Source organism: Crocodylus siamensis, chromosome 2 (genome assembly GCF_052110815.1).
Source record: "Crocodylus siamensis isolate JL-2025a chromosome 2, ASM5211081v1, whole genome shotgun sequence".
NCBI lineage: Eukaryota > Metazoa > Chordata > Crocodylia > Crocodylidae > Crocodylus > Crocodylus siamensis.
The window spans coordinates 281,673,443-281,700,650 of NC_143396.1; the positions used below are offsets into that span (position 1 = coordinate 281,673,443).

Consider the following 27,208-nt stretch of genomic DNA (forward strand, 5'->3'; position numbering starts at 1 on the left):
CCCAATGATCTCACAAGGTCCCTTCCAGCCCTAAACTTCTGTGAATCTGTGAACTAAGTTCTTGGTGGACAGACTCATTCTCACAAAGAATTTTATTCATGGATTTGTGGCAGAACTGAATAATTTCATGTTTAATATTCCCCTGATGGCATATTTTTGCTCAAGCTGCCCATATCTCACTTTATTCAAACTTGAGAGTCTCATGAGCGTAATTTTACACAGGAGAGCAATTAAATCATGATTTACATTTCAGACTCATTATGCTTTGATCAGCTATGACAATAAATGTACCTCAGGATAGAAATATGCATAGATTAACCCCTTATTTTCAGAGGCTATGGGTATGAGGAGGGATGCAGGCCTTCCCTCTGGCACAGACTACATTTGCAAAGCCTCTATAGGAGAGTAATGAGGAATGACTAATGGCATTGGTCTGAATGTCTGACCCGAGTGCTTTGCAGCTGTAAAACCTGAAAGGAGTTAAGTAGCATTACTACAGTCTTAAAAAGGTTCCTCACAACAGCATACATGCAGCAGCACAGCCCCTCAACACAGACATGAGTCCATGACCTGGGCCTTCCACACAGGCACCAGCATCTACAGTTGTGAAACCAGCAGGGAGTCATCTCCCAGGGAGTCATCAATTCCTCCAGAAAAATCGCATTGGAGTATGAGCAAAGTTTACTATCATGTGACTTAGTCTGGAGATGAGCTGGTAAAACATTAAATGGCCACAGACCGAGAGATACACCCTTCCAAGGGTACTGGTAGGGAAACAGAGCTGCTATCCCCTCCAGTCAAAGACACTGGTTTCAGGGACTCTGTCTATCCTTGGATGCCACAGTCATTATCCCCCTGCCAAATTTCTGTGGGCAATGCTGCAGCCCCATCCATAAAAGAGCCAGGAAGGTACTACAGCCTTTGGGACTCTGCGGACACACTTTGCACCTTCCTCAGCCCACTGGCCTGGTTGCCTCTAGGACTTGCCAAACCATGCTGCATCTCCCCTGTGCAGAAAGAAAAGGATGTAGGCCTTTGTGTGCGCTGCCCCTCCTCTGACAGCATGTGGTCCATACCTGCAGGGTGCTGTGCAGCTGTTTCATGATCTTCTCCACTTGAACCTGAGTTTCATTCCAGCGTTCCTGTAACTGGCTGAGCTCCTGTTGTATTTCAGTGCTGGTCTCCCGGTCGGAGACATTACGTAACTTTTCCCCTATATCAAGGGCTCCAAAATATGTGGTTTGCCACCTCTGTAGAAGTATTTCCTTGTCCTAGAAAATAAACCACAACACCATTCTAAATGTCTGCTCCAAGACCAGAGAGTTTTACAAAAAAATTGTTCTCTGTGCACTTCTTTTCTTAAAAGGTGACTATCAAAGGCAATTAATAAATAAGCAAGAAAGGATACCAGTCTTATATGTATCTATATAAAAAGACCTGCATTTTTTAATGCTTTTTTCCATTAAAATTTCAGGCACTTGCTAGACTGCAAGACCCTCTAATGATTTTGTATCTAGTGAAAGGAGGCTGTCAAGAGTATGAATAGCGAGCAACAAAAAAGAAAATACGATTGTTAGTCATACAATAAAAAAACAAAACAAATTAAAAGTTTATGCAACTGTTTTTGGTTAACACCTTTTGCTTCGACTGAGCCACAATTTGGAGAAATACCAGAAGTCTGTTCAAGACTGACCACATCATTTCTCACCTGTAAAAATTAGCTAACAACATCCTTTGGCAGAGAACCATAACAAGCCTCCCATTAAAACCAAGAAAGACTAGAGGCAACATTCTTGTTACTTTTTAGCAAAAAACAAGCAGGGAAGAAAGGCTTTTCAGCAATGGAGGCACCAAAGTTCATTTTTAAAAATCTGCCACAGGTCACCTTTCATAGCAGGAAAAAACAAGCACAGAACAAACCAGACCGGCAGCAAGTGCATGAGGCAGTGAGAACAGTCCTGAGGCTCCAGCATTAATGAACTGTGTCAATGCAGGCAGAGCAGTAGTTAATGAGGGATTAAAACAAATATTCTAAATGCCTGATGAAGTGGTGGCTTTGGTCTTCTCATTTTCCTAACATACAAAGGGGCATTCAATTAAACTGGAAAGCAAGAAACTTAAAGCTGATAGGAAATGATGCTGCTGCTGATTCTTTTTTAATAGAGGACATAAGTCATAGTTGATAGTAGGTAGGGTCAAAAGGGACCTGAGCAGGTCATCAAGTCCGAACCCCTGCCATGGGTAGGAAAGGATGCTGGGGTCAAACGACCCCGGCTAGGTGATTATCTAGCCTCCTTTTGAAGACCCCCAGGGTAGGAGTGAGCACCACTTCCCCCGGAAGCTGCTACCAGATTCTAGCCACCCTGACCGTGAAGTCGCGCCTCCTGATGTCCAGCCTGAATCTACTCTCCATCAACTTATGGCCTTTATTCCTTGTTACTCCCGGTAGTGCTCAAGGGAACAGGGACTCTTCCATTCCCCGCTGGTCCCCCTTGGTAAGTTTATAGACGGCCACTAGATCCCCCCTCAGCCTTCTCTTGTGGAGGCTGAACAGGTTCAGGTCCCGTAGCCTCTCCTCGTAGGGCCTGCCCTGTTGCCCCCTGATCATGTGAGTGGCCTCCTCTGGACCCTCTCCATGCTGTCCACATCCCTCCTGGAGTGCGGCGCCCAGAACTGGAGGCAGTACTCCAGCTGCGGCCTGACCAGTGCCGCATAGAGGGGGAGGATCATCTCCCTGGACCTGCTCGAGATGCATCTGTGGTTGCATGACAAGGTGCGGTTGGCCTTCCTAACTGCATCCCCACACTGCCGCCCATGTTCACCTTGGAGTCAGTGATGACTCCAAGATCCTTTTCTGCCTCTGCACTGATGAGAAGGGAGTTCCCCTGCTGGTTCTTCCCCCCAGGTGCATCACCCTGCACTTGTCAGTGGTGAAACCCATCCTATTCTCATTCGCCCACCCCTATAACCTGTCCAGATCTAGTTGTAGCCCGTCCCTCCCTACTAACGTGCTCACTTCTTGCCACATCTTAGTGTCATCCACAAGCTTGAACAAGGTGCCTTTCAGCCCCTGTAGAACTCATTGCCATGAAACATCACTAAGGCCAAATTTTAGTATGATTCCAAAAAAGTTTAGACATATAATTTAGGAGAAGATACATATAGGTAGTTATATTACATAGGAAGCATCTTTGATAAGGGATACATAAACCCATATAGCTACACGTCATAAACTAACCATTAAAAACAGCATTCAGGAAGAGACTTCTCCTTTGCGATAACACCTATTGTGGCCTTGCCTATACTATATTTTAAAAAAAAGATGTCAGACACTTGTTTTGTTCCCAAAGTGCTTGCTTTTATAATTCTTTCATTTTACTGGAGAGGTGTTATTTCAGTCTTAAAAACAGGACTGTCTCATTTGGTTATAAGCAATAAAACAATAACCTTGAAATTGTGGATCAAATTCCGCAGATGGTAAAGGCTGTAGCTGCTTTGGCACTTCACAGCAGTTATGAAGTTATTTGTATCGGTAAGAAATTTTGAGAGATTCTGTAGAGAAACCCTGAAGTGCTGCCACTGCTTCACTCGTCCATCAATCTCATTTTTCTTTTGCTGAACCATCCGGATGTCACTCTGCCATTCCTCCTTCAACAAGGAAAGTTTGGAGACAAACTCTGTTCTGAAGAGGAAAACATTTTGGAGAGTGTTAATATGACACATCAACATCTTTCTCTTAAGGTTGTCTTCCAGCAGTTTGCAAAACAAAACAGGGCATTACGAGATCTTGGCATCAAAACTTATGACACGAAACTATAACGTGGTACAAGAACAGAGGAGAATTCTTCCTGCTGCTCCACACAACACAGAGTTCAATTCCCTCTGAAGCAAACTGTGACAAACGCAAGCTCAAAGCAGATGGAAGTCAATACTTGTAGTAATAGATTTCTGCCCCTCTTGCAAAATGACAATCTCTATTGTGCTTTAACCAGGGTATACATGCAACCCCTTCACTACTATGTAACAGGGAAGGTGAGACTTAGATCCCAGCACCCAAAAATGTCAAACCTGAAGTCTACTGAAGCCTATCAGCCCATTGGGGTAGCATGGTTAATAAACACCATTTTTTATAGACAACAGTACATGAAGAACTCAATTGGTAACATCATGTCTAATAACCTTTCTCCCTCCAGCCTGAATGGCCATGTGCCCTAATTAAAGCTGGGTCATTTGGGCAAAGCTTTTAGCCGCATAAGCATGGAGTAGGGTTCAAACTCAAGCCTCTAGAGCAGTAATTCAAGGCACCCCTCACAAAATGCCAACTCTTAGTTTTAATTCATTTTTTGACAGTGAAAACAAAAGAGTAATTCTTCTGCTGCACAGAACTCAGAACGACCACAACAGGTCAGAATGTTTTCGATGCCATCGATTCCTATTTTAAATCTTTGGGCTTATCTTGTGAAGCATATGTAGGTTGTTTGCATACTTAACAGTGTTAATATCATGCAATACCTTAAAAAGATCTTGCAGCACCCTGGTTGAGAACCACTGCTCTAGAGCTGTAGTGAGCCACAAAAAAACAAGTTTAGAACCTGTCTGCAATACAAAAACAAAGCAATGTTTTGCAGAATCCATTCAAACCATTTTGTTGATCTTATATTTTTTCTCTAACTTGATACATAAGATGTTTTTTCCTAGTCTACAGGGCCTAAGCCAAGTAAAACATGGATTCAGCTAGCATAATTCTTGGATGACGCATCAGTAAAAGAGGAAATGGGGGAAGGCTAAACACTTGTCATGTGTCTGTTCTTTATGGAAGATGGGGCTGCACATAAAACCAAAGGGTATATCAGTGCAATTTCAGAGATGTAGTTAGTAGCAATAACCAACTTGGTTCTTCATTACCCAATTAGATTTGTGTTGGATTTAAAACGATTAGATGATGGACATGGGTAGTCAGCAAGCTCTGTAGACAGGTGACCTTCTTAAGCGCTCTCTCACCTTACTGCTGCACAGGCTTTTACAATCTCTTCCCCTGTCAACTTACCTGCTATAACAGGGTACAGTAACAAGACCACAGATTAAGGCTGACAGTAAAGAATCTTTTGTCTAAGCAGAAACTACAGGTAGAATTGTATTTGGGGTGCAGGACATACAGTTACCACTTAAAGTGGATTTAGGCCAGACCACCAGCATTCTTCTCCCTGCTTGCAAAATGCATGGGGACATCTTTAATGCATGTATAGCTAGAAGCAGGGTTTACAGTCTCTTTTAAAGCTTGAGGGGCACTTATTCAATATTGACTCAGGGGAAGGATGCAACCTCCTGTATCACCAGCCCTATTTTCTGGAAGATCTGAGGAAAAAAAAATGATTACCTTTTTTCTGCTTCTTCCGACTCCAGGAAGAGAAGCACTTTGGATATGATGGGATTAAATATTTGCTGATTTACAGAAATTTCTGCTTGCAGCTTCTAAAAAGGGTGCAAGAACAAGAGCGTATGTTCATTTCCTGACAGACATTTAAACAACTTCGGCTGCTGAAAAATCGTGACTTCTCCTATCAGAACATCAGTGTAACATTTTACGTGTAAATAAATGCAGCATTCTCAAACGCTGCTGTAAAATACAGCACTTTCAAACATGATATGCAAGATGCATTATTTTCAAACATTACCATTGTAAAATGGGCAAGCGTGGCTGTCTAAATTCAAGTCAGGATTTGTCCAAACTTCTGGGTACTCTGCATGGCTTAGAGAGTAGTTTTATAGTTCAACAGGCATATTCATATTTGGTACTTGGACAAATCAGGGGTTATGTACCACAGCAAGCCTGAAGCATGTTGAACTCCTTAATGAGACTCGCATTCCTTGCATTGCATTAAACTTTAGCTAGTGAACAATGATCTTGACTCTGCCATTCTTAATCACACTGAGTAGTACTTTTCTCTCCAAATAATCCCACTGAGAAGAATTAATTTTATATAGTTATTTAGGAAATGGGAAGAGCTATATTATTACCTCATATATTCTCTGATGCTCCTGAAGGTCATCAAATCTGCCAGGAATATTTGCTTGCAAACACTCTTTCATCTTCTCTTGAAACTTTCTCCAGTTCTCATATTTCCGATGAAAATTCTTTTCATCAGATTGTATTCCCTCAACTTCACTGCAGAAAGAGGAATCAAGGAGCTATTTTATTGTACGTTTTCTAGTAACAAGTGTTTATGCTCTAACAAAGGGCTCAATTATGATCACAGTCTCATTGTGCCAGTTTCTGGACAAAGGCATATAAAGCCACAAACTTTTGCTCCAAATAAACAATATACATAAAGATACTATAATTTGTCGTTACTAGTTTAAGCTGCAGGAATTAGTCTGGAAATTAATGCTTCCTCAAAAATCTGTGGAGCTACTTGTATAAAATGTTTTTCTAAAACTTTCTTCCTGGAAGGTGAAATAGCTGGTAATTATTTTGTGTTCCCTACCTGCAGCACTCTAGGGCTGTTGCTGTCTTCTGGCCCCACAGTCGAGTCAAACTCTGTAGTTTCTTCATGGCAAAATCGCTAAGTGGTAGCTTGAAACTCACTTCATTCAGGTTTTCTATTTCGGGAGAAAGTGCAGCTAGCTCCAATAAGTGGCTCTGCAAACAACGGATTAAAATAGATGCAAGTCATTACTTTTTCCCATTTCCAGGAAATATCAAAATGTGATTTTTATAATATTAGGAGTACAATGGAATCATTGCTTTATATACAGGCAGAGGAGGATGCAGGCTATTCCCAAATTAGACCATATCACCCCGTGCACGCACTGTTCTAATGCAGGGAATGGAAGCTTGGAGAACTGGCGCTTGCAAGCTTCCTTTGTACAACTGCCTGAGCAAAAGGCAGGACAGGCCACTCATGGGAACAGAAGATACTCAAATTCACAGACTGTTTTGGAAAAAGGGAAGGATGTCAACCCCAAATCCTTCTTGTAACCTATCACACTTAACCACTATTTATCTTAGAGTTGCAATATTTGAGTGTACCATGAGCAATTCAGAGTTTTCCTCTTTCTTGTGTAGGTACAACTTTTCCAAAGTTTCTACGGGTTTCTTAATACGACCTTCCAGTGTTTCCAAACAATTCTTGAAATCCTCCAGTTGCAAAAGATTGAACTAGGGATGAGAGATTATAAGCAGGTTAATAATACATATTTGAGCAGAAGAGCAACAAATCCTGGAAGAGCCACACTGATCTTGAAGGAACAGGGAAAAACATGGGTCATCTACGCAAAGGTCTGCTTCTAGGAATGGCACAGTTTGGGGTAAATTCAGGGAGCCAGGACATAACTGGTCAGAAGGAGCAGGAAGCTCACTGAAATGGTCATAGACATTTCATAGACATGTCCTCACTACCTGATCTACCATATGCAGAGTTTGGTCCAATCTGTTCCTATGTAAGGTCTATGGGAGTTAAGGTGGGTGATGGGTACTCCTCTATTGCTCCAACTCAAGGAAGGAACATTGAGACTGTGACCCCACTGATCTTTTGAGAGGGAAAAAGTATGAGCACTGGGAAACTCCTTTTTTTCCTTTCTTTCCCATCTCCAGGGTTGGGAGAAACTGGGTGTTGTTTTATCCCTTGGCTGAGAGCAGTAAAATCACAGTTCTGTAGGGAATGAATGGCAAGAATTACAGAAGAATGACTTTTTGATAAAGCAACAAATATACACAAGAGAAAATGACTGATGAGAAATGACATGTAGCAATTTTGCACAAGTGGTAGTGCCACATATACAAATCAAAAAGAACCTCTCTTCCCCAGAAAGAAACCTGGCTTCCAGACATGAAGCTGAGATGAAGTAGAGCTTGTTGGAGATTATTTAACAAAATGGTGTTCCACTGGAAAATGCCAATTCATCAAGACTTAAACTTTTCACAGGAGATAGTTTTGACAAAGCTTTTGTGGGGAAAGTTTCTCAAGTCCATGATGGAACTTCCCTCTGATCAGGAAGAGATATCCACCGTGACTACATTGGTCCAGTCGCTAGCACAGGGGTTGTCAACTGGGGGTACGCGTACCCCTGGAGGTACTTGGGAAGGCCCCAGGGGGTACGCGTGGGCAGGTGGGGATGGAGCACCAACACCCGCTAGCCTGCACCGCCACCTCCCAGGAGCAGGGCTGAGGCAGAGCAAGGGCAGCAGCGCCCCTCTGTGGGCCGCACAGGCACCACCCAGCTGGTCAGATGGGACGAGTGGGGGGAGTTTGCATGTGGCGGTGACTGCAGCCACCATCCACCATCCCACACTGCCTCCGCTCCCCCGTGTCTGGATGGCAGAGGTACACTTACTAAAAAAGGTTGAAACCCCCCGGGCTAGCACATACACTCTTAATATGGGAGGCCTGTTCTACCTGTTTAAGGGCAGAGATTTGAACCCACGTCTTTCACATCCCAAGGAAAACCCTCAGTGCCCAGGCTATTGGCTATTCTGAGGTGGATCGGTCTCATTTTTAACAAAACACATTGAAAGGTCTCAAGTTAGTCCCAAGGCTTAACAGAAAAGTTTATGAAATTGCTAAAATGTCCACAAGACACGAAAACCACTATCTAACCAGCTTCAGTCCTAAAATGTTCCATTGGCACATTAATGGCCTGGTTTACAAGCGTATAGCATGGACGGCGGACAAACAGATGGCAGGCATGAAATGAGAGGCTGACCTTTTCCTTACCTGCTTACGCAGGATGGCTTACTGTTTCTTAACTCGGCTGGCACTATCCATTCATGTTTCTACTTAATTCAAATTGGATGTCCGGAATAACAGGATGTTGTTGAAGATTTAAACTGTATCAAGAGCTAATCTAATACACAAAGAAGTACCTCGAATTCATTTGATTTCATCTGTAACATCTTTTCCAAATACGTTATCCTTTGAAGAGGTTGCAGCTTCTCTGAAACAGCTTCTTGTGCAACTACATCAGCTTGCAGTGTTATCTGCTCTGACAACTCAGAAATCTGGAGGCGGCTTCCCTTCAGGGTTTGAAGGCCATGCTGCAATTTCTAAAGCGAAGGATGAGGAATATAAAGTCAGGCTTCTGTTGGCGCACGTTATTCATTTGGCATCCTTTACTGCTGTAACTAAACCTCTTCTGTTGATGCACACTGGGCATGTCAACACGAGACGCTAAAGGCATTGTAGTCTAATAATACTGCACAGTACTGCGTCACAGAAGAAACAATGCTAATACACTACTGTGCAGTATTATTAGGCTACTGCTGAGTAGTATCACTACAAAGGTGTGCACCCAGTTACTGCACATTGGTTTAATTTCTAAACTTAATACGCACTATGACACATTAGTGAACGTGTAGATGCACCCCGAGTACAATTCAGCCACTATGCTGTGGGCTGCAACTTCATTGACTTTAATGAGAATTGCGTCCCCTTCTTCTGGGTCTGCTTTTGATACTGAGAAGTCTAAGAGCAGCATCAGGGAGATGAAGCCATACGCCTTATTGAAGGCAGACTTTCAAGCTATCTGGATATATGAATTTGGGAGTTTTGGAAATGCTGAAGGAGGTAATGTGCCCAACACGCTCTCTTCAATGCCTTGTAAAACCCAAGTTCAATGGGACAGTATTGACCAGTAATAATTCCTGGCACTCAAGAGTATTACAGATCTGACGGAAATAAAGAGAGTGAAATTAGAATATCCATCCTCTCCAGAACAGCTTCACATTTTGTTTGTCCTGGAGTCCTGTTTATCACAGAATCACAGAAGTCGGGTCAAAGGGACCTTGTAGATCTTCAAGTCCAACCCTGGGCGGGAGAAAAAACTGGACTCAAATGACTCCAGCCAGGAGGCATCAAGCCTCTTCTTAAAGATCCCTAGGGTAGGAGCCAGCACCACTTCCCTGTTTAATTTTTAACCATTGTAATTTCTCTCTAAAGCAACAATACTACAAAATTTCACTCTGGCCAACAAAGAAAGCAGCTTGCACTGCTACACTGTGCTGCCGATTGTTTTTTTTCCCTACAAGGATTTTACAGATTATCATTCCAGAATGGTAATTCTCTGCAACTTCCTCTTGATACCATAAATGAAAATCCTTGGGCCATTTCCACTGAAAATTACATCTGTGGGGAAAATGGGTAAAAAAAGGTTTCTTCTGACTGACTTTCCTATTAAAGAGTGACTTTGCTTTCCTTAAAGGAAAAATGTGCTTCTGGTTTCTTGAAATTTTTTGGAATTGACCGTAGTATAAATTTGGTGTTTCAGCTGCTTATGAAGGTCAAAAAATGACCCTTTTTATTTCTAATTTAGCACTTTGGAATTAACCTGTTATTTGTAGGGTTGATATTATTGTGTATCAACTCACAGCTACTAGAATATGAACCTTAATATCTGCTAATATGGAGCAGAGAAAAAGATCGGATGGATTTTTAAATCCACACTGGTACAAAATACGAGATGCAAATAAATATTTCATGAAGTATTTTGACAGTCCCTATTCTTTTAGCCTATTATTCTCATAATAATAAATAAATTGCATTGCTCTTCTCCACAGATAGTGACCAGAGATCTAACAAAAGAGAGAGCTGCATCACATTAGATACAAATACTGTCCTTGTCTTTTTGTTGCAAATAATTCTTTTCTTTTTACTGAGAGATACAGATACATCATTTCTGACTGTCATTATAGGAGAGCAAAGTAAAAGTGCTTTACTTCAAGTTTTGGCACTGTCATTTATTTCTGTTGTAGAAAGAAAAATCTGGAATCTCCTCTCCATGATATAAAAATGACCAAATGCAGGATAGGGTTTTTTAACCTTCCTTTAGGGCACCTGACACAGTTCAATGTATGAAATAACACAGCAGGCCAGATAGATCACGTGCCCTAGAATAAGGATTATGCTATTTCTGTCTCTCTCACGAAAAGCCAGATGCAAAGAAGTTAATATATAGTGATAGCTTTACTATCAAAGAAAGCTTGTGGCCTCAGGTCCGGGTCACAGATAACCTAAACAGATATACTTTACAGTGATCTACTGCACCCTGATCTTTTTCAATTTAAGATACCAAGAGTCCAGAGGAGAGTCATGCACGTGATTAGAGGACAAGGGGACAGGCCTCATGAGGAGAGGCTGAGGGACATGGGACACTTCAGCCTGGAGTAGCGAAGGCTTGGGGGGGACTTGGTGATGGTCTGTAAGTATATTAGGGGTGTGCATCAGGATCTGGGGGAACGTCAGTTCAGCAGGGCACCCCAAGGAAAGACAAGGTCTAACGGTCACAAACTGCTGGAAGACCGTTTTAGACTGAACATAGGGGAAAACTTCTTTACCATCCGAGTCTCCAGAGTCTGGAATAGACTCCCCCCACAAGTGGTAAAAGCACCTGCTCCGGATAACTTTAAGAAATGCTTGGATGCTTATCTTGCTGGGGTGATCTGACCCCAGCTGACTTTCTGCCCCTTGGGCAGGGGGCTGGACCCAATGATCTTGCAAAGTCCCTTCCAGCCCTAATGTCTATAAAAGCTATGAAACCTATAGGAAATTGGCCTTTTTTGTCTACCAGCAACTCCTCCACGCACACTGGGATTCTCAGTCTTCGCACGTTACCCTTCAATTGCATGGCAAGGGCAAAGGGACAGGCAGCTGCCACAAAAGGCCAGTCAACAATTCCCTGAATGTGGGGGTTGCTGGGGGCATAAAGCAAGAGCAACTGGCTGTACCCCAGCTGCTCCTGGCACCCCATCTCTGGCACAAGAAACGCTACCCCCTGCCCTACTCTCCCACCCTCCAGCAGCAATGCTGTCCCGCTGGACAGCACTGTGAGTATAGGACAAAGAATTCTGGCTGCTTCTTCAACTTGTGGGCCTAAACTGATCGTGCGCCAGCACCAGAATGAGGGGGTACAAAAATACAGTACTCCCACACTTCTGCCCTCTCTTTGCAGGCTGCATTGAATGCAGCTACTGACCTGAGGAGCTGGTCAATGTATTTAGAGAAAATAGAAAAGGACTGATCGCAAAAGAGCAATCAGGTCCTAACCATGTAAAGAGACTCCACATACCTTCACATCCTGTACCTTCTGCTTCAAGACCTCTATTGCATTGTCTTCAGGTATGGGAGCACCTAGGAGCTGATTGCACTGTTCTTCTTGTTGTTTTAACTTTGCTTTTGCCTCGATGAGTAAACCATCATACAACTCCCAAAGTGGTAACAAAGCTTGAGCTTTCTGTACTTGATCTGCGAGGTCTTCAATTACTGACATCCACCTACCAACATACAGCATTAAACCAGTGCTTTGCCCTTGCATGCACAGATGAGATTCAGAAAAGTGCTAGTAAAGCTTCCCTGGACTTACATCAGTATGACAGAGCAGATCCTTGCCATGGGAATTGCATTGCACGTTTACTATGTCACCTATTGCCTTTTCATTTTAGTTTATCACCCATAGTTACAATAAGGCAATACAGTAAGAACAACAGATGCTGATTCTCCAAACTGTATAAGAAAGTGCCAAACTTTCAGTACACGAGGTGGCCTGTTGAAATCAATAGGACAAGGCCCACACCTACCGAGTTAGCTAGGCATCCCAGTACCTGAAAGTAGCAAGGACGTCATTACTAACATTTCCCCTATGTCTTTTTTGCAGGTTTACCTTGTAAGTGCCTCCTGGCACTTCTGTTCAATAATCTCAGCAAAGGATGGACAACAGCACTGCTTGAGGTTACTGGCAGCAGCCCAGAGCTTGGCCCAACTTTCTTCACTTTTCTCTGTTTCATCTTGTAAGGACTGAAAAATGTGCAACAGTAATTAATTATCAAGATGAACGAGCTAGAGCTCATTGTACTAAAGTGTAGTTTTCCTTGAGGACTAATAGAGATAGTGTAGTAATAATTCAATACCTGTGAGGAATTGTTAGTTTATCATTCTTACTAATACTTGCTGCTAGAAATTAAAAAAAAAGCTACAATGAATTATGGACAACTTACGTGATCCTTTTTTACTTGAAAAAGTAATTACTCATACAAGTAACATCCAGTGGAACTACTCGTGAAGAAATACGATTCAAAGCAAAAATGGATTAAGAATTAGAACAAGGACTGGCAAATAGCTGAAAAAAATAACTGGCTTGACATTCTACATTTAAAGAGGGGAGTGTGTGTGTGTGTGTGTGTGTGTGTGTGTGTGTGTGTGTGTGTGTGTGTGTGTGTGTGTGTGTGTGTGTGTGTGTGTGTGTGTGTGTGTGTGTGTGTGTGTGTGTGTGTGGAGGGGGGACACCCATGATTGATTTTTTAGGTAATTTCATTTATTTAGTTCCAATGATTCATTTTAAAATGGAATGTGTCTTTTCGTAGAGATTTTATTCCCAGTCCAACCAGGGAGTCTGTCTGAAATTCATGTTTTACATCTGAAGTCACAAGGAACGGGAGATAAGATCAAAATAAACCAAGTCCTATGAACATACAGGGTTTGACTCTTCTTTACTCTGTAAAGTGAAGGCAGATAAAAGGCAAAGTGTGGACATTCAGATCTGGCTTCTTTTTTCACCAGACATATGCAAGCCCAATAGCTTAACTAGGGGTGGGCAAGTAGAGCACCAGTCCCAGGTGCCAGAGTTGAGGGGATATAAGAATGGCAGTGGCTACTGCTGCTGCCCAGAGTACAGAAATTGCTTGTTGCATCTCTGCACAAACCTGCACTGATTTAATGACATCAGTGGATGCTTAAAAATGATTTTTCATTCTTTTAATTTGTTCTGCTCTGGAAGGTATATAGTTAGCCAAAATAAACTTAATGAAAATTACAGGCCTTTATGCCGTTTAACTAAGTCAGTGTAATATTCACGCTATTATTTAAATTGGTGCAGGGGTGTGCGTGTGCCTGTGTGCACATGGGCAAATTGGTGCCTCCTGGCTTGGGGGGGCACTGATATGGGCAGGGGGTCCCCCAGCGGCCAATCACCAAACGAGGGGGGGTCCCCAGTGCTGGTGGCAAACTGGAAGTGCTGCCAGCACACCTTGGGGTGGGGGAGTGGGGCACCAACCGGCACTCCTTGGGGGGCACCAGCCGGCAAGGGCCAATTTCAGGTCCCCTCTTGGCCTCCCCATGTGTTGCCTATGTACATGTGCATGTGTGCGTGTACATGGGCACAGGGTGGCCATCACAGAGGGCAGTCCAGTTGTCTTCTGTCCTCTATTGATATGAAACTGGACACCTTTATGTCCTCTATTCTTCTCTTGAAGAGAAAAATAGAGAACATAAAGATGTCCGATTTTGAATCAATAGAGGATAGAGGACAGAATAGCAGAAAACCAGAATGTCTTTTATGATGGCCACCCTACATGCACATAAGCAAGGATTTAGACTTAGTCATTGACTTCAGTAGGCTTTTAGCTAGGTTCACGGTGAGGCTCTGAGCCGATATCTTCTGGAGAGGGAACTTACTGATTTTTTCAATGTTTGTGCTATACAACCACTCTGTCCTTGGCAGATTTACCTGGAGATTTTCCATCTGGTTTTTCAAAGCTTCTAATGATATCACGGAGGAGTTGGTATGTTCTATGCGGTACAAACATCTGATTGTCATCAGGTTAACATTTTCACAGGCTTCATCATAGGTTCTCCACTGCTGTAACACTGAGTGGATTGAAGTCTTTAGCTGTGCCACCTGCAAAAAAATGATTTTTACTTAGAAATGGATTACTCCCATCTTATAAAGTCTTTGCACTGTAACTCCTTCCTGGGGAATTTCATAAAAAAATAATTTCATTAAAATATCTTAAGAAGTTTTCATGCACACTCAACAGTAATGTGAAAGGAGTTGACTAATTAATATATTCTTTTACTTAACAAGTGATTGTGGAGGGTCCATGTTGAGCGCGTGCAGTATCTTGGATATAATACTTAGTTTAAAATACAAATTCAATCTGAGACCCAGGCAACACTGCCTGGGCAGCTACAACTCCAGAGCCCCTGGCAAGATGAAAATATACAGAAATATATTGCTGTGACTCTTTGCAGCCAATATCAGTGTGCAAGCTAGCAGATAAAATGCTGTAGCAATTAGGACCTCGGTCTCCTTGGGAAACAGACAACAGATCTGGCAATTTCATTCACTTTTAGACACAAATCAACAGAAACTGTTTTGATAGAACAGGCTTCTAATAAAATAACACAGTGCTCTAGAGACCTGTGGGGCCTTTACTATTGTACCACAATGATACAGATTAGGCAGGAACAAAACCTAGGACTCATATTCATCAGGTGCTGGAGGAACTCTGGGATTCTCGCTTGGTACTTGAGCTCTGCTGGGTGCAAGGTGATGTATTTCCTTTGTCTTCCTTGTGCCCTTTTTCACTATTACAGTTATTTTGTCACAATCAGGGCAGACAAGGTTTTAATTTGTCACGATCTCTTTGATAGTACCACCAGAGCAAAACCAGGGACCTATTCCAGAGTTGTTTTTCTGCAAGAAGAATGCCCCCATGGCAGGTTCTCACCTTCCAAGATTGAGGGCTATATTCTGACTAACTACACATCCACGTAATGCAGGACATGATAATAAGGACATCCCCTGTCTTTCTACCCTTGTCTTGTAGGTTTTGATATATAGGAATAAACAGCTCTAGTCACCTGTTAGCTCTTTACCTGGACCAGGTGAGAAGCATAGGGATGACGTGGGGAATGTGTAGGTCTTTGGTTCTAACCTGGCTAGGTATCCGAGCCATGATACTGTAAGAGGGACAATTTACTGCTGAAGCAACAGCAACCAAGTCACTGCCCCCCAGGGAACAAGGAGAATGCAGGGATGAAACTGTGCCTCTGGCAAGCATGCAAGTCATAATACTTGAGATTACTCTAGGCTTGGCATGGTTAAATATCACCACATGTTTAGGGCTGTACCTCACGTCACCATCTGGCCGTTGGGGCTTGGCTACACCAGGGTGGTGACAAGTCCTAGCACTGATGAACTCGAACATGTCCCCACAGCCATGCCTGCAGGCAGGCTCCACATCTGAGAGCGTCTGGGAGGTTGCTCCAAGCTTATCCCCACAGCTGTTCCCAGATGAGCCAGAGAACAAGGGCTCAAGAGCAAGCACAGGGCGATGCCGCTCAGAAGCTCACCAGCAGCCTTCTAGGTACAGAACGTACCTGTGGGCACAGGTGCTCAAAACATGTCAGTGCTGGGACTTGCCACCCGCTGGTATAAACAAGTCCTAACTAGGCCACACTTCTAGTAGGAAAAAAAATAGCATTGCACATGATGTTACATACAGAGGACACGCTTGAGATGACAAAGAACGGAGAGTTCTTTACTATGAAGTTGCCGATGCACTGCCCAGAAATACAGGACCTCCCTGGAGAAGGTCGGCGATATGAGCACTGAGGCTGAATTCTAGAGAGAAATATAAATGCAGAACACGTCTGCCTACCTGATTGATGATTTTGTTCTTCCTTTCATACAGCTGATCCATTCTGGCAGCCGTATCTGCTGGGGTTTGTTTTTCGCTAGCCTCCAGAGCCAGGCAATTCTGTTTCAGCTCATCGAGAGCTTTGGATTTAATGCCCAGCTGATTTTCTAGTTCCTAAAGGGAGAAAAAGCACAGCAAACTTTATTTTAGTCACAGCTTGAGCCTGGGTCATTTTTCTGATTATAAGAACAGCTGCGTTCCTCCACAAACAAGTTCACCAGGACATGAGGAACTAGGCCTTCTCTTACAGGCAGAACATGAGACACTGCACTGGACTGCGGCACCCTGCATTTAGAAGGGAGCTAGGACTTGAGGGCCGAGTACCACGCTAGCTCCTTCGTAGTCTTCCCAGCACAGCAGCAGACGACTCCATTGGTGTGTCGGCTCTCAGTCCTTCCACATCTTCCCCTCTTGTTAAACGGAGGATGGGTACAGTGAGAGCACCTTGGATGTCTGTGGCATCCAACTGGCTACCATGACATTATTTGCAGTGGGCATGGGTTAGAACAGCTCTGAGGATGCTCTGATTTATGGAAGGATGACAAAACAAGTGACCTAGAGTGACTGACCTAGAACTGAAAAACATAAAAGGTATTTCTTTAAGCCACTTCCCCCTTCCCCTTTCAAGTATAACTTGGCTAGATCCCTGAATCTTGTTTAGGGCGAGATGGCCAGCCCCTTATGCTCACAACAGTAAGAAATTACTGCCATAAGGACTCTGGACTGCAATAAACTGGGATGACTCGTGGGACTAACTGCTGCCCAGCGTGATTAAGGGGATTCCAATCTATTCAGGAAAACTCTGCTCAAGCCATAGTGCAATAACATGTATATGTGGCCTGCTTCTGTGTCCAGGCAGGACAGCATCTTTAAAATGCTGCCCTCTGAGCTAGCCCTCATCTTCTGTTAATGATGTACAAAAGCTCAGAAACTCTTAAAAATTCAAATATTCAAAACACTGCATCTATTTTGAAAGGAGTAAATTAACTTAACAAAGTACTTTTTGTCACTTCAGCTTTGGAATTCCAAGTTGCTGCAGTCATGTGTGCTACTTTAGAGACACCCCAAGCATCTTACTAGTGGGCACAATCTTCTCCCAATACATTTCAGAGAAGCTACAGATAAACGAGTACTCAGCATTAATATGGGCACTGCAGGAGAACAGTAGCAAGATACCATAGGAGAGAGATGAGTAACCATGGTAATAAAAGGATCAAACATTTCACGCAAGAAAAGAGAAGAGAAGATTCAGCTGAATATTTTCAGAGTAACGGGGGCTAACGTCTTATTTTGATGGTAAATACCTGAAATACCCTGCGTGTGTGGCATGACAGCATGACAATGCAAAAGCAGAGTAAGACTCCATGCAGTCACCCAATTACCACCAAGCCATTCTACACAAACTGAGCAAATGACTTTTCCTAGCATTGTGCAATGAGCTATTTTTTTTGGAAGAAACTCAAAAATAAAGTAGTTATAACATTGAAAACTGCTGTGATGGTGCCAATTATCCAAAGGATAAACCAGTTCAGTAAACAACAGAGCAATAATACATCTGGAGCCAAATTCCAGGAGGGGTAAATCAGCGTTATATTGATTTACAGCAGTGGAAGGTTTGGCTCCTTATCTCCCTGAACTTCCCATTTTAGTGATATCCTGCATAATGATGGCAGGCTTCTTCAGGTTTTTTTTTTTTTTTTTTTTAACATGCGTAAGATGTATAAAAGCTCAGAAGCTTTAATCATAATGATTGCAGTATAAGGAACATCTTTCACCTTGCAGTCTTCCAGCGTGTCCTGTGCCGAGATTAGACTTGCTGGTTTTTGCAAAGATTTCAGCCTTTCGCCTTGAGCTTCCAGCCAGCTACTCAGGGTTTGGGCTTTGTTTTCATTCTCAGTGATGATCTCCAGAATATGTTCCAATCCCTGTATCTGTAAATTACAGGATTAAAACATTTCGCTTGAATTTAGCTATACCTTGAGATGGCAGTAATGGGATTTTCTCCTCCATGAGAAATGTTGGCATCCTGAAGGTTTTTTCCTCCACACCAGCGTGAATGGGAACCACACCAACTTTGCAAATGTGGCAGGAGGGCAAGGCCGAGACATTTCTGTTTGGGAAGGCCAAAATGGGACCGGTCCATTTTCTGGCTGTCTACCCGGCAGGCAGGTGCAGAGACTCGCTGGTCTGATAGACTGCCCACCTCCCTAGCAGGAAACTGCTGAGTTTGGAAAGCCAATGGACACAAAAATGTGGGCTCCTGCTGGTCATGAAGCCAGGGGTCCAGGTATCCCCGAGAACCATCCGGGCAGGTTTCCACAGAGCCCAGACACCCGCGTCCCCATCAGGCTTCCAGGCAGCTGCTGAGAAGCCAAAGAGCCTAGCTCCTTGCCTGGAGGCATCCCATAGTGCCATGGAGTCTAGAAGTGGCTTTGATCAGGGAGGGGAGAAGAGTTACCATTTTTCATCAAAACTGAAAAAATTCCTGCGGAAAGTTTTAATTTTGTTGAAACTGATTTTTCCATCAGGAAACCTCCCAGCAGGAACTCTCAATGAGCTTGGGTGACGCTGTATGGAAAGTCTGTTGAAGTTTTACCATCCTGTTTTAGTTGCAGCCTTTGCCAAATTTAAGAAGGGTGGCTTCTCCAGCTTTCTAAAGCTCAGGACAAGATACAGCCATACACAGGATCTAATGCAGGGAGGATATTTATTCTAACAATATTGTGGAGGATATTTATTCTAACAATATTGTGTCTGAAAGAATGAATGCTTCAGAGAGCTAGGTATGATTAGCCTGAAGCAGGGGACATGATAGCAGTTTTCAAATATCTGAATGGAAGACATACAGAAGAACAGCCACTTTCCCTCACTGCAGATGGCAGGACACAAAGCAGGGGGCTTAAACTGCAGTAGAGCAGCTATAGACTAAGTCTTAGGAAAGCTTCTCGACTGTCAGAGAAGTGGGACATTGGAACAAAGCTGCTCATGGAAACTCTTTCACTGGAGGTTTTTGGGAAGAGGCTGGATGGGGTAGTTTAGGAGTAGTGAATCCTTTCATCTGTGCAGTGCATTGGGTTGGATGCTCTTTAAGTTCCTTTCTGATTCAATGACAAAGTTCAGTAGAAAAGGTGGAGAGAGAAACTGGCATCTTTCCCCTCGTTTAAACACGATCTATAATAGGCACAGGTGTTTTCCTCCATTTAAACATCACTGGCAACCCGGTGGCTGCCGAGTGGGTTTTGGCCATCTACTTGCTGGTGGAGGACTGTTCCTGTCCACATATTGCCTTGTATTTTCTCTCACTGAATTGTAACTGTTCTGATCAACGAAGCCCCATCTGATCACCTAACCTCACCATTGTGATCCTTTGGTTCCTGATAGTCACTGTCAATCTTCTCTCGATTTCCTAGTCATACCCACTCCTCCTATATGTAGGGACCTATCAAAATCGAAGAGCGAGGTGGACAATTGTGGGGCCAGCCACCTTTTTGCAGGCTTATCACAGTGCCACCCCCAACACCTTTGATTGGCTGAGGGATCCTGATCACTCTGCCCCTCACTGCTGATTGGGCAAGAGGGCTCGCTGTCATGTGGTCCCACCCCTCACCAATGATTGATGGAGGGGGCAGGGCTGCATGGCAAGCAAGCAGCAGCAAGGAACGGGGGGAGGAGGGGAGAAGGATTGCCACTGCTATCTTGGTTGCTTCCCTTTGTGCCAGCGGTGCCTGCCCCCCTCCTTCCCCAGACGGCTGCGCTGCAGGGCTGCAGCAGCCATGAGGACCTCTGACTCCCACTGGGGAACCAGCATTTTACTTTTAGTAAGTTTTTTTTTTTGGTGGTGGATTTTGCAGACATTGCACGATTTCACGATTTCCGTGAAATCTGCAAAACTGTGAACTGAGTAGGACCTAACTATGTGGGTTTGCTAACACTCATCCGTTGCATCTCACAGGAGGGTTAAGAGACTTAACATGCGTGTAAGTACTTTGCGACCCAGGAAGAAAGTTTTTGTGGAAGTACAGAGCACTACAACATCCGATCAAAACCATAGGAGACAAAAAGCTATGGCATGCAAACAGACCTTTCTCTTCAGAGAGCCTTGTAGCCTATGCCACAGCAAGTTCATCTCCCCTAAGCACTCTGCAAACTCTGTCCTTTCGTAGCGTTTGCTTTCCACATCGCAGGTGCTCGTCTGCAATAGTGACTGGTTAACGAAATCCACCATCCACTGTTTAAAGTTCATTTCCATCAAGTATTCCTGAAAAGCAGGCAAGGCAGTCATTTTAATACGATAAAACCCAGCACCTGCCAAATAAGGGTGCAACCTTGAGGCATTTAGTGAGTTTTTAAATTTGGAACCATAGCACAGCACATTTCCTGTAAGTCTCAAGTTAGAAGTGACCTTAAGTCATCCCTCATTTTTCCTGACATTATTGCCTGCCTCCTCTAAAATGCTCTTCATCCCTAGTGCTCAGAGAGCTTCACAAAAAAGGGCACTAAAAATTGTGCCAAATTTCACAGGTGGAGAAAACGTATCACAGAAAGCAGCAACTTGCCCCAAGGTCATCCAGCAGGCAGAGAAAAGAATAAAATGTGCAAGTCTCAAGCCCCAATCCACTGCTCTCCCCACAAAATCACATTGCCCTGCTAATGCTTCCCAGGAAGGCTAAGATGGGATGATGCTTTCCCCAGCTGCATACTTTCTTGTCTGATCTAAACGACTACAGTAGCAAAAATGACTTTGGAACCCTTGCTTGTACATTAAATATCTTATACCCATGCTGAGGAAGAAATGTTAGGGCTGCTCCTTTGTCTTCACTCACACAAATCTTTCCAGGGAAGATTCTACCCCACGGTAAATATGAACTGAATCACCCCTTATTTTCTTTGAAAAGAGGAAAGCATATGGGCAAAAGAGAACAGACTGTCTCTCTCATAACCACAGTTTTTGAAACTCATATATAGTACAGTCCTGCCTGAGGGCAGCAGGAAATACTGTTATACAGGTACTGACTCATGTCTCCATCCCTTTGGGAATGCATGGGAAGGGATACAGGACTATCACCAACCTTATCTCACTTACAAATTTTGGAGCCCTCTCTGCAAAGATAAGGCTGTGGACAGTTCTGTGACCCAGGGCTCCTAGGTTTAAAATATGATCACAACCAAGAAACTGATCCCGAAGTGCTCACAGGAAAGAGAGCAGTATCTCTGCAGCTAAAGGATTAAATTTCCCAAGTATACCAATGAACATAAGAACATAAAAAGTGTCATACTGGGTCAGGCCAATGGTCCCTCTAGCCCAGCCTCCTGTCCCCAACAGTGGCAGAAGCATATGCTATACAGGGAGAGAATCGAACCAAACCTCTTTAGAGTGATCTATCCCCTATGAGCTTCGATCTCACCTCGAAGGCACCTTTAAACAAGCAGCTATTCTATTCTGGCTTTTGTTGCTAATATAATTATTTGTATTAGTGCCTCAGGGCCACTGTTATAAAGTAGGACTCCATGTTAGGCGCTGCACAATTAAAAACTCTCTCTTCCATGGAGATTAAAAGATAACAGAGATACAGAAGGAAACAGGCAGAAAGGGGAGCATAAACACCACCCCCCACAGTAGTGGTTAGCAGGATAGGCAGGAGTTACAGCACATCAGAGGCTTACCCAGCTGGCAAATTTCCTGTAGGCATCCAGCAAAGGAGAGCTTTAGTGGGGGATCTGAAAGGGGGCGATGTGGAGGTAACTTTGTATATGAGAAGTCCTCACCAAGTGGGAGGCTGCATGAGAGAAAGGTCTTGCCTGTACCCATTGCTGGGGTGTGAAACCTCTCCTTCTGTCTTCATATTTACCTTGTACTTCTGGAGAAGGCTTCTGACTTCGGATGATTCACTTTGTGAATTTACTGCAGGCTCATCTTCCCGTTGTTGTTTCACCTGGTTCATCCAGACCATTAGTTCGGTGATAGCTTCACGAGATGGAAGCTTTTCCATTTGGAGCTGGAGATAAAGAATATAACAAAGGGTCTGTACTTAAACTTGCTAGAAATATCAAAGAAGATGACATCTTTAAAGGCCTCCCCTATTAAAATTATCTAGGTATCAATTTGCAGAGAAGCCCTCCTGTTCAAAATCTAGAAATCTCAAAACAAGAAGTGTGGAAGCCTGAATTCTGGGAACAAGATAACTACTGCCTCTGAAAGCTAACCTTTCTACAAAATATGAGAATGATGGACATAAGCACAATTACCTAGGCTGAAATACAGCAAAAATTAAGCCTTAGTATAATAATATCAAGGACGTTCCAGAAGTGAGACACCTGGGTAATTAAGCCCTAAAGAGAACAGTGCTTGGCATGCATTATGCAACATTCAGCTGAGTTCCAGCAATAAAGTTTTAAAAATAATTATTCTTGAAGCTAAGGTTCAAACTAAGACTTGTTCCTTACTTGGTGAAACTTTTCCTGGATGGTTGGAAGCTGAGTGATCAGTTCAGCCCATTTTTGCTCAAATTTTGCTAAAGATGATCTAAGTGCTGCAACATCGGCCTGTTTCACATGAAGGAGCTGGTTGCCAGCACTCAGGACTGAGGATTTCAAGGAAGATTTTTCATCTACTTCCTTTGAGAATGCCTGAGGTATACAAAGAGGTTAAAAGTGAGATTTTCTTTTTTAAACAAAAACACCACAGGGTTTTCAGGCACAGAAGCGACTGACCGAACAGCTTACCGTTCTGGTCACACTGACACTTGGTAAAATTCACCTGGGTTGATGCAAACTTGAAACCAGCTGAGTTTCAGAATACAAAAGAAAGAGCATAACACTGATGCCATCCCAGGTCTTCCTGCTTTGTCTGCCTACAGGGACCTTTTACTGCCACACACCCTCCTTCACCCAGCAGGGCCCACTTTCATTTGACCCTTCCTTCTTAGGTTGGAACTCCAGTGACTTGAGAGAGCTCCTGTGACATACGGACACCTTTCAGGGATGAGGAAAAAATGACAATCTGATTCCCTTTCATCTATCAGGATATTCAGGGTGGTCAGATCTCTGTTTCAAAGCAGCCCAGTCTCTAACTCCCAATGAGTAGGTCTAAAAGACAAGTTCCTTTCTGAGAGAGTGGTGTGCAACCCCCTAACACCTGGCTTACCCCACTGGCAGATTTTGGGCCAGGGTATGTATAAGAACAGCCCGGAGCAGAGCTCTGCATGGCTATTCTCTTGGAAATCATCACCTCCCATAAAAGCACTGCAGGATTAGTGACTTACAAATAAGCTGTCTATATTGTTTCTGACAGTAGGAAGGTCCTGTGACACATCGAGAGACTGCTCCTTCCAAAACTGCATTTTCTGTTGAGCAGATTCCAACCATTTGGTTAACTCATCGGATTCTCTGTTGTAGCTATGGAAACAAAGTAAAATGGGTTAACAGACTAGAAGCAATTAGATCTCTTAATAATGTCTGTAATCTTCTCTCAGAATTGCCCACCTTTCCAGCAGAAAGTGCCTGCTGCCACTTACAGGTCATACAACCCTGTGCTGTAACTGAAGTCTCTCCTCCCATTGCCCTGTTTCACGGGAGAAGCTGCTGCCCTTTTTTAAAAAACTTGATACTTCTGACATTATTAGATTTTCATTTACCTATGCAGTTTTATTACAGTGATTAAGCAAATAGGAGTAAAGAAGATTTTGTGACAAATTTTCTGAGAACTGATACGTAACAGCTCCTACCTGCAATTGCTCCTGAAATAACAACCTACCTGACCAAAAGTTTGAGTAAGGTTTGAAGTCTGTGCAGTTCCTGGCCAACTCTTTTAGTTAAGGACAGCCATTGTTCTTCTAGCTTCACAATCTGGCTCGCTAATTCAGAGCACTTCACCACAGTCTTCAACTTCTTCCCTTCTTTCACCATCTGGTAGAGTCTGGCATGTTTTTCATCAATGTTTCGTTTGATTTGCTAAGCAGAGAATAAACAGTTTGCAAAACAACATATTTTTAAAATGAGAAATAGGGTGACTAAAATATACATTAGCCTCACAACTGGCATTGCTTCTATTCTCTGTAAATGAACAGTGGTAAGCATAAGTTTTTTTTCCATATTATCCTTGTAATACATTATGAAAATACCACAACAGCTCCACTGCATGAAACAGAATTCCTATCACAAAACGTACTGAGAGTTTCTGCCACCCATATTCATCAGAGATATTCAAGAAAATCCAAACACATTTGCCCTCACTAGAGCTGCATATTTTAATAGCCATTTGTTTACCCTATGGATGGATAGTATGGATTTCTATAAAGACACTAAACATATACAAGCATGAGAAAAAAAAACAACACTCCTCATTATACTTAAAATACTTGGACCATTAAAGAACTGTATCTGCATTCAAACAAACGTGCGCACAATCAAACAGCCAAGAACTGAAAACATAATGCAGACAAGAAGGGTGAGAGATTGTCTTCTGATGAGATTACAAGTTTGATTGATAAAAGGTTAATAGTACTGATGCAGTACAACAGACCTCCATAAGGCATTTAACTTTGTGCCACATGACATTTTGGTTAAGGAAACAGAACAACACAAGATCAACATGGATTAAAACATGGGTAACTTAAGTAAATCAGGAATCCTCACTGAGTTGGGGAGTTTTGAGTATAGTCTCACAGGTACTGGCTCGTAGACCTACTCCACCAAGGGTAAGAGCATGCATATAGGCATACTGGATGCTTACTCACTATCAAGTTAACACCCTCACTTGCTTCACAGTAGCTTGTTTGTAGGTCCATGACCTCAGGCCCCCTCTACATGTTACAAGTATCATGCAATTACCTGTGCAACTGTGCAGTTACTTGGAGACCAGCTACATGTGCAAAATAGTTAGCACACAATAAAAAGATACAACCAGCTATAAGGTAAGACCTCAAAAATATGTACTAATGTACAGCCAGTTGCTACCAAGTTTAATTTGCACATGTAGCAAGGTCTCCCCTTAGGCTGGAAGCCCTGTAACATGACAGGGCTCCTAGCCACAGAGGTGCACCGTGGCCAGCGTGAAAGCCCCAGACTTTGGGGGCTGCTACGATTCCCAGTCCTGAGGGTGCATAGTGCATCTTGGTAGCTAGGAGCCCCCCAACTGAGGGATTCCCCCCGCACTGGCAATGAGGCGCAATGGGATCTAGTGTGGGATCCCACAATCCTGCCTTCTGCTATGCACAAGTGGCATGGCAGGAGAGACAATCGTGTAGATCACACATTAGATCCCATCACACCTTTACCTGTACATATAAAGGGGGCCTGTAGAAGAAGTCCATCTTGTGGGGGATCTACCTTTGTCACTCTGGAGTCCAGTATGGCATTTATAAACTCTATACTTCAAATAGGGGAAAGCAAAAAAGGTAGCAAAGAGATCCAAGATTACTTATACGGAGCTGTTCAGTTGAAGTGGCAACTGACTCAAAACCAGCCAGAAACTAAGATCTGGATGGATTTGAACTCCTTGGCGATGAGAGGGTGTAACTTTCCCATTTGAAATGCACCACTTCCTGAAAGCTTGACGCAGGTTATCCAATGTCTAGCCCAGTAAGTCTGTTATCCTTGGAAAAGAGAATTCAAGGACTTAATTGATCATTTTCAGACTTTGGGAAGAGACTGATTAGCCTGATAGCATTTTCTACCTGATTGGTTCGGGCATGTAAAGACATTGATCTGATGCTCCCATCGTGTGGGTTTTATATCAGTGTGCCTCCACCAATTTAAGAGCCATTCCTTAATTACACAGGTTTAAGTGTGAGATGACTCAGACCTATAATCGCTGTGCATAACTAGGGCATCAGAGTCCTGCACAGTGAATGCTGCTATCATGCAGACTCATGCAGTTTGAGTACATGTTTCTCAGGGATCCTTTAGTACTGTCCACAAGGAGCACTGCTCAGTCTCAAATGAGGCTCTTATTCGAAGGCCTGGCCAGCTCAATGCTGTTTTCTGCTTGGTCTTCACAGGCAAGGTCAGCTCCCAGACTACTGCATTGGGCAGCCCTCGGTGCTCAGTGGTGAAAGAACAGGCAAGGGACTATTTAGAAAAGCAGGACATACACAAGTCCATGGGACGGATGGGATGCACCCTAGGGTGCTGAAGGAGTTGGCTGATGTGATTGCAGAACCATTGGTCATCATCTTTGAAAACTCATGGTGATCAGAAGGGGTCCCGGATGATTGGAGAAGTGTCCATATTTAAGAAAGGGAAAAAGGAAGATCCAGTGAACTACAGACTAGTCAGCCTCACTTTAGTCCCTGGGAAAAAAAAAAAAAAAATCAACGGAGCAGATTCTCAAGGAATCCATTTCTAAGCACCTGGAGGAGAAGGAGGTGATTAGAAACAATCAGCCTGGATTCACCAAGGACAAGTCATGCCTGACCAACCTGATTGCCTTCTATGATGAGATGACTGACTCTGTGGACATGGGGAGACCAGTGGATGTCGTATACATTGATTTTGTGAATAAAAATACTTAATAGTTTTCTGTTTGAGTTTTCATACAATTGCAGTACACTGTTTCAGCACACCCTATAAAAATGTGCTCAGTGCAGAAGCTACTAATCAGATCAGTGCTCCCAGTCACTTCAGTGGGGCTGTCCTGTGAAGGTTGCAGGGTTGGGTCCATGTTTCTCAAACTGAGGCGACATTCTTCCTTACAAATACATCTCCTTGGGGATCTTGTAAACTCTTTAGTTCAGGGGCCTT

The 27,208-nt window shown here is 43.3% G+C and overlaps 1 protein-coding gene across 3 annotated transcripts in view; it reads right to left on the bottom strand.

Annotated features, from left to right (window-relative positions):
* SYNE2 (spectrin repeat containing nuclear envelope protein 2) overlaps nucleotides 1-27,208 on the bottom strand; it is a 280,784-nt gene that overhangs the window by 55,132 nt on the left and 198,444 nt on the right. For all 3 annotated transcript variants that reach the window (XM_090034211.1, XM_090034213.1, XM_090034212.1), the window contains 17 exons: nucleotides 24,222-24,418; nucleotides 23,731-23,863; nucleotides 22,913-23,095; nucleotides 22,318-22,464; nucleotides 20,550-20,726; nucleotides 18,244-18,399; nucleotides 16,430-16,582; nucleotides 14,494-14,664; nucleotides 12,652-12,785; nucleotides 12,061-12,265; nucleotides 8,864-9,043; nucleotides 7,031-7,159; nucleotides 6,486-6,640; nucleotides 6,019-6,166; nucleotides 5,378-5,472; nucleotides 3,448-3,682; nucleotides 1,077-1,271 (listed from right to left, as the gene is read on the bottom strand). In XM_090034211.1, the coding sequence (XP_089890337.1) occupies nucleotides 1,077-1,271; nucleotides 3,448-3,682; nucleotides 5,378-5,472; nucleotides 6,019-6,166; nucleotides 6,486-6,640; nucleotides 7,031-7,159; nucleotides 8,864-9,043; nucleotides 12,061-12,265; nucleotides 12,652-12,785; nucleotides 14,494-14,664; nucleotides 16,430-16,582; nucleotides 18,244-18,399; nucleotides 20,550-20,726; nucleotides 22,318-22,464; nucleotides 22,913-23,095; nucleotides 23,731-23,863; nucleotides 24,222-24,418 (2,793 nt within the window). The remainder of the gene's footprint in view (nucleotides 1-1,076; nucleotides 1,272-3,447; nucleotides 3,683-5,377; nucleotides 5,473-6,018; nucleotides 6,167-6,485; nucleotides 6,641-7,030; nucleotides 7,160-8,863; nucleotides 9,044-12,060; nucleotides 12,266-12,651; nucleotides 12,786-14,493; nucleotides 14,665-16,429; nucleotides 16,583-18,243; nucleotides 18,400-20,549; nucleotides 20,727-22,317; nucleotides 22,465-22,912; nucleotides 23,096-23,730; nucleotides 23,864-24,221; nucleotides 24,419-27,208) is intronic.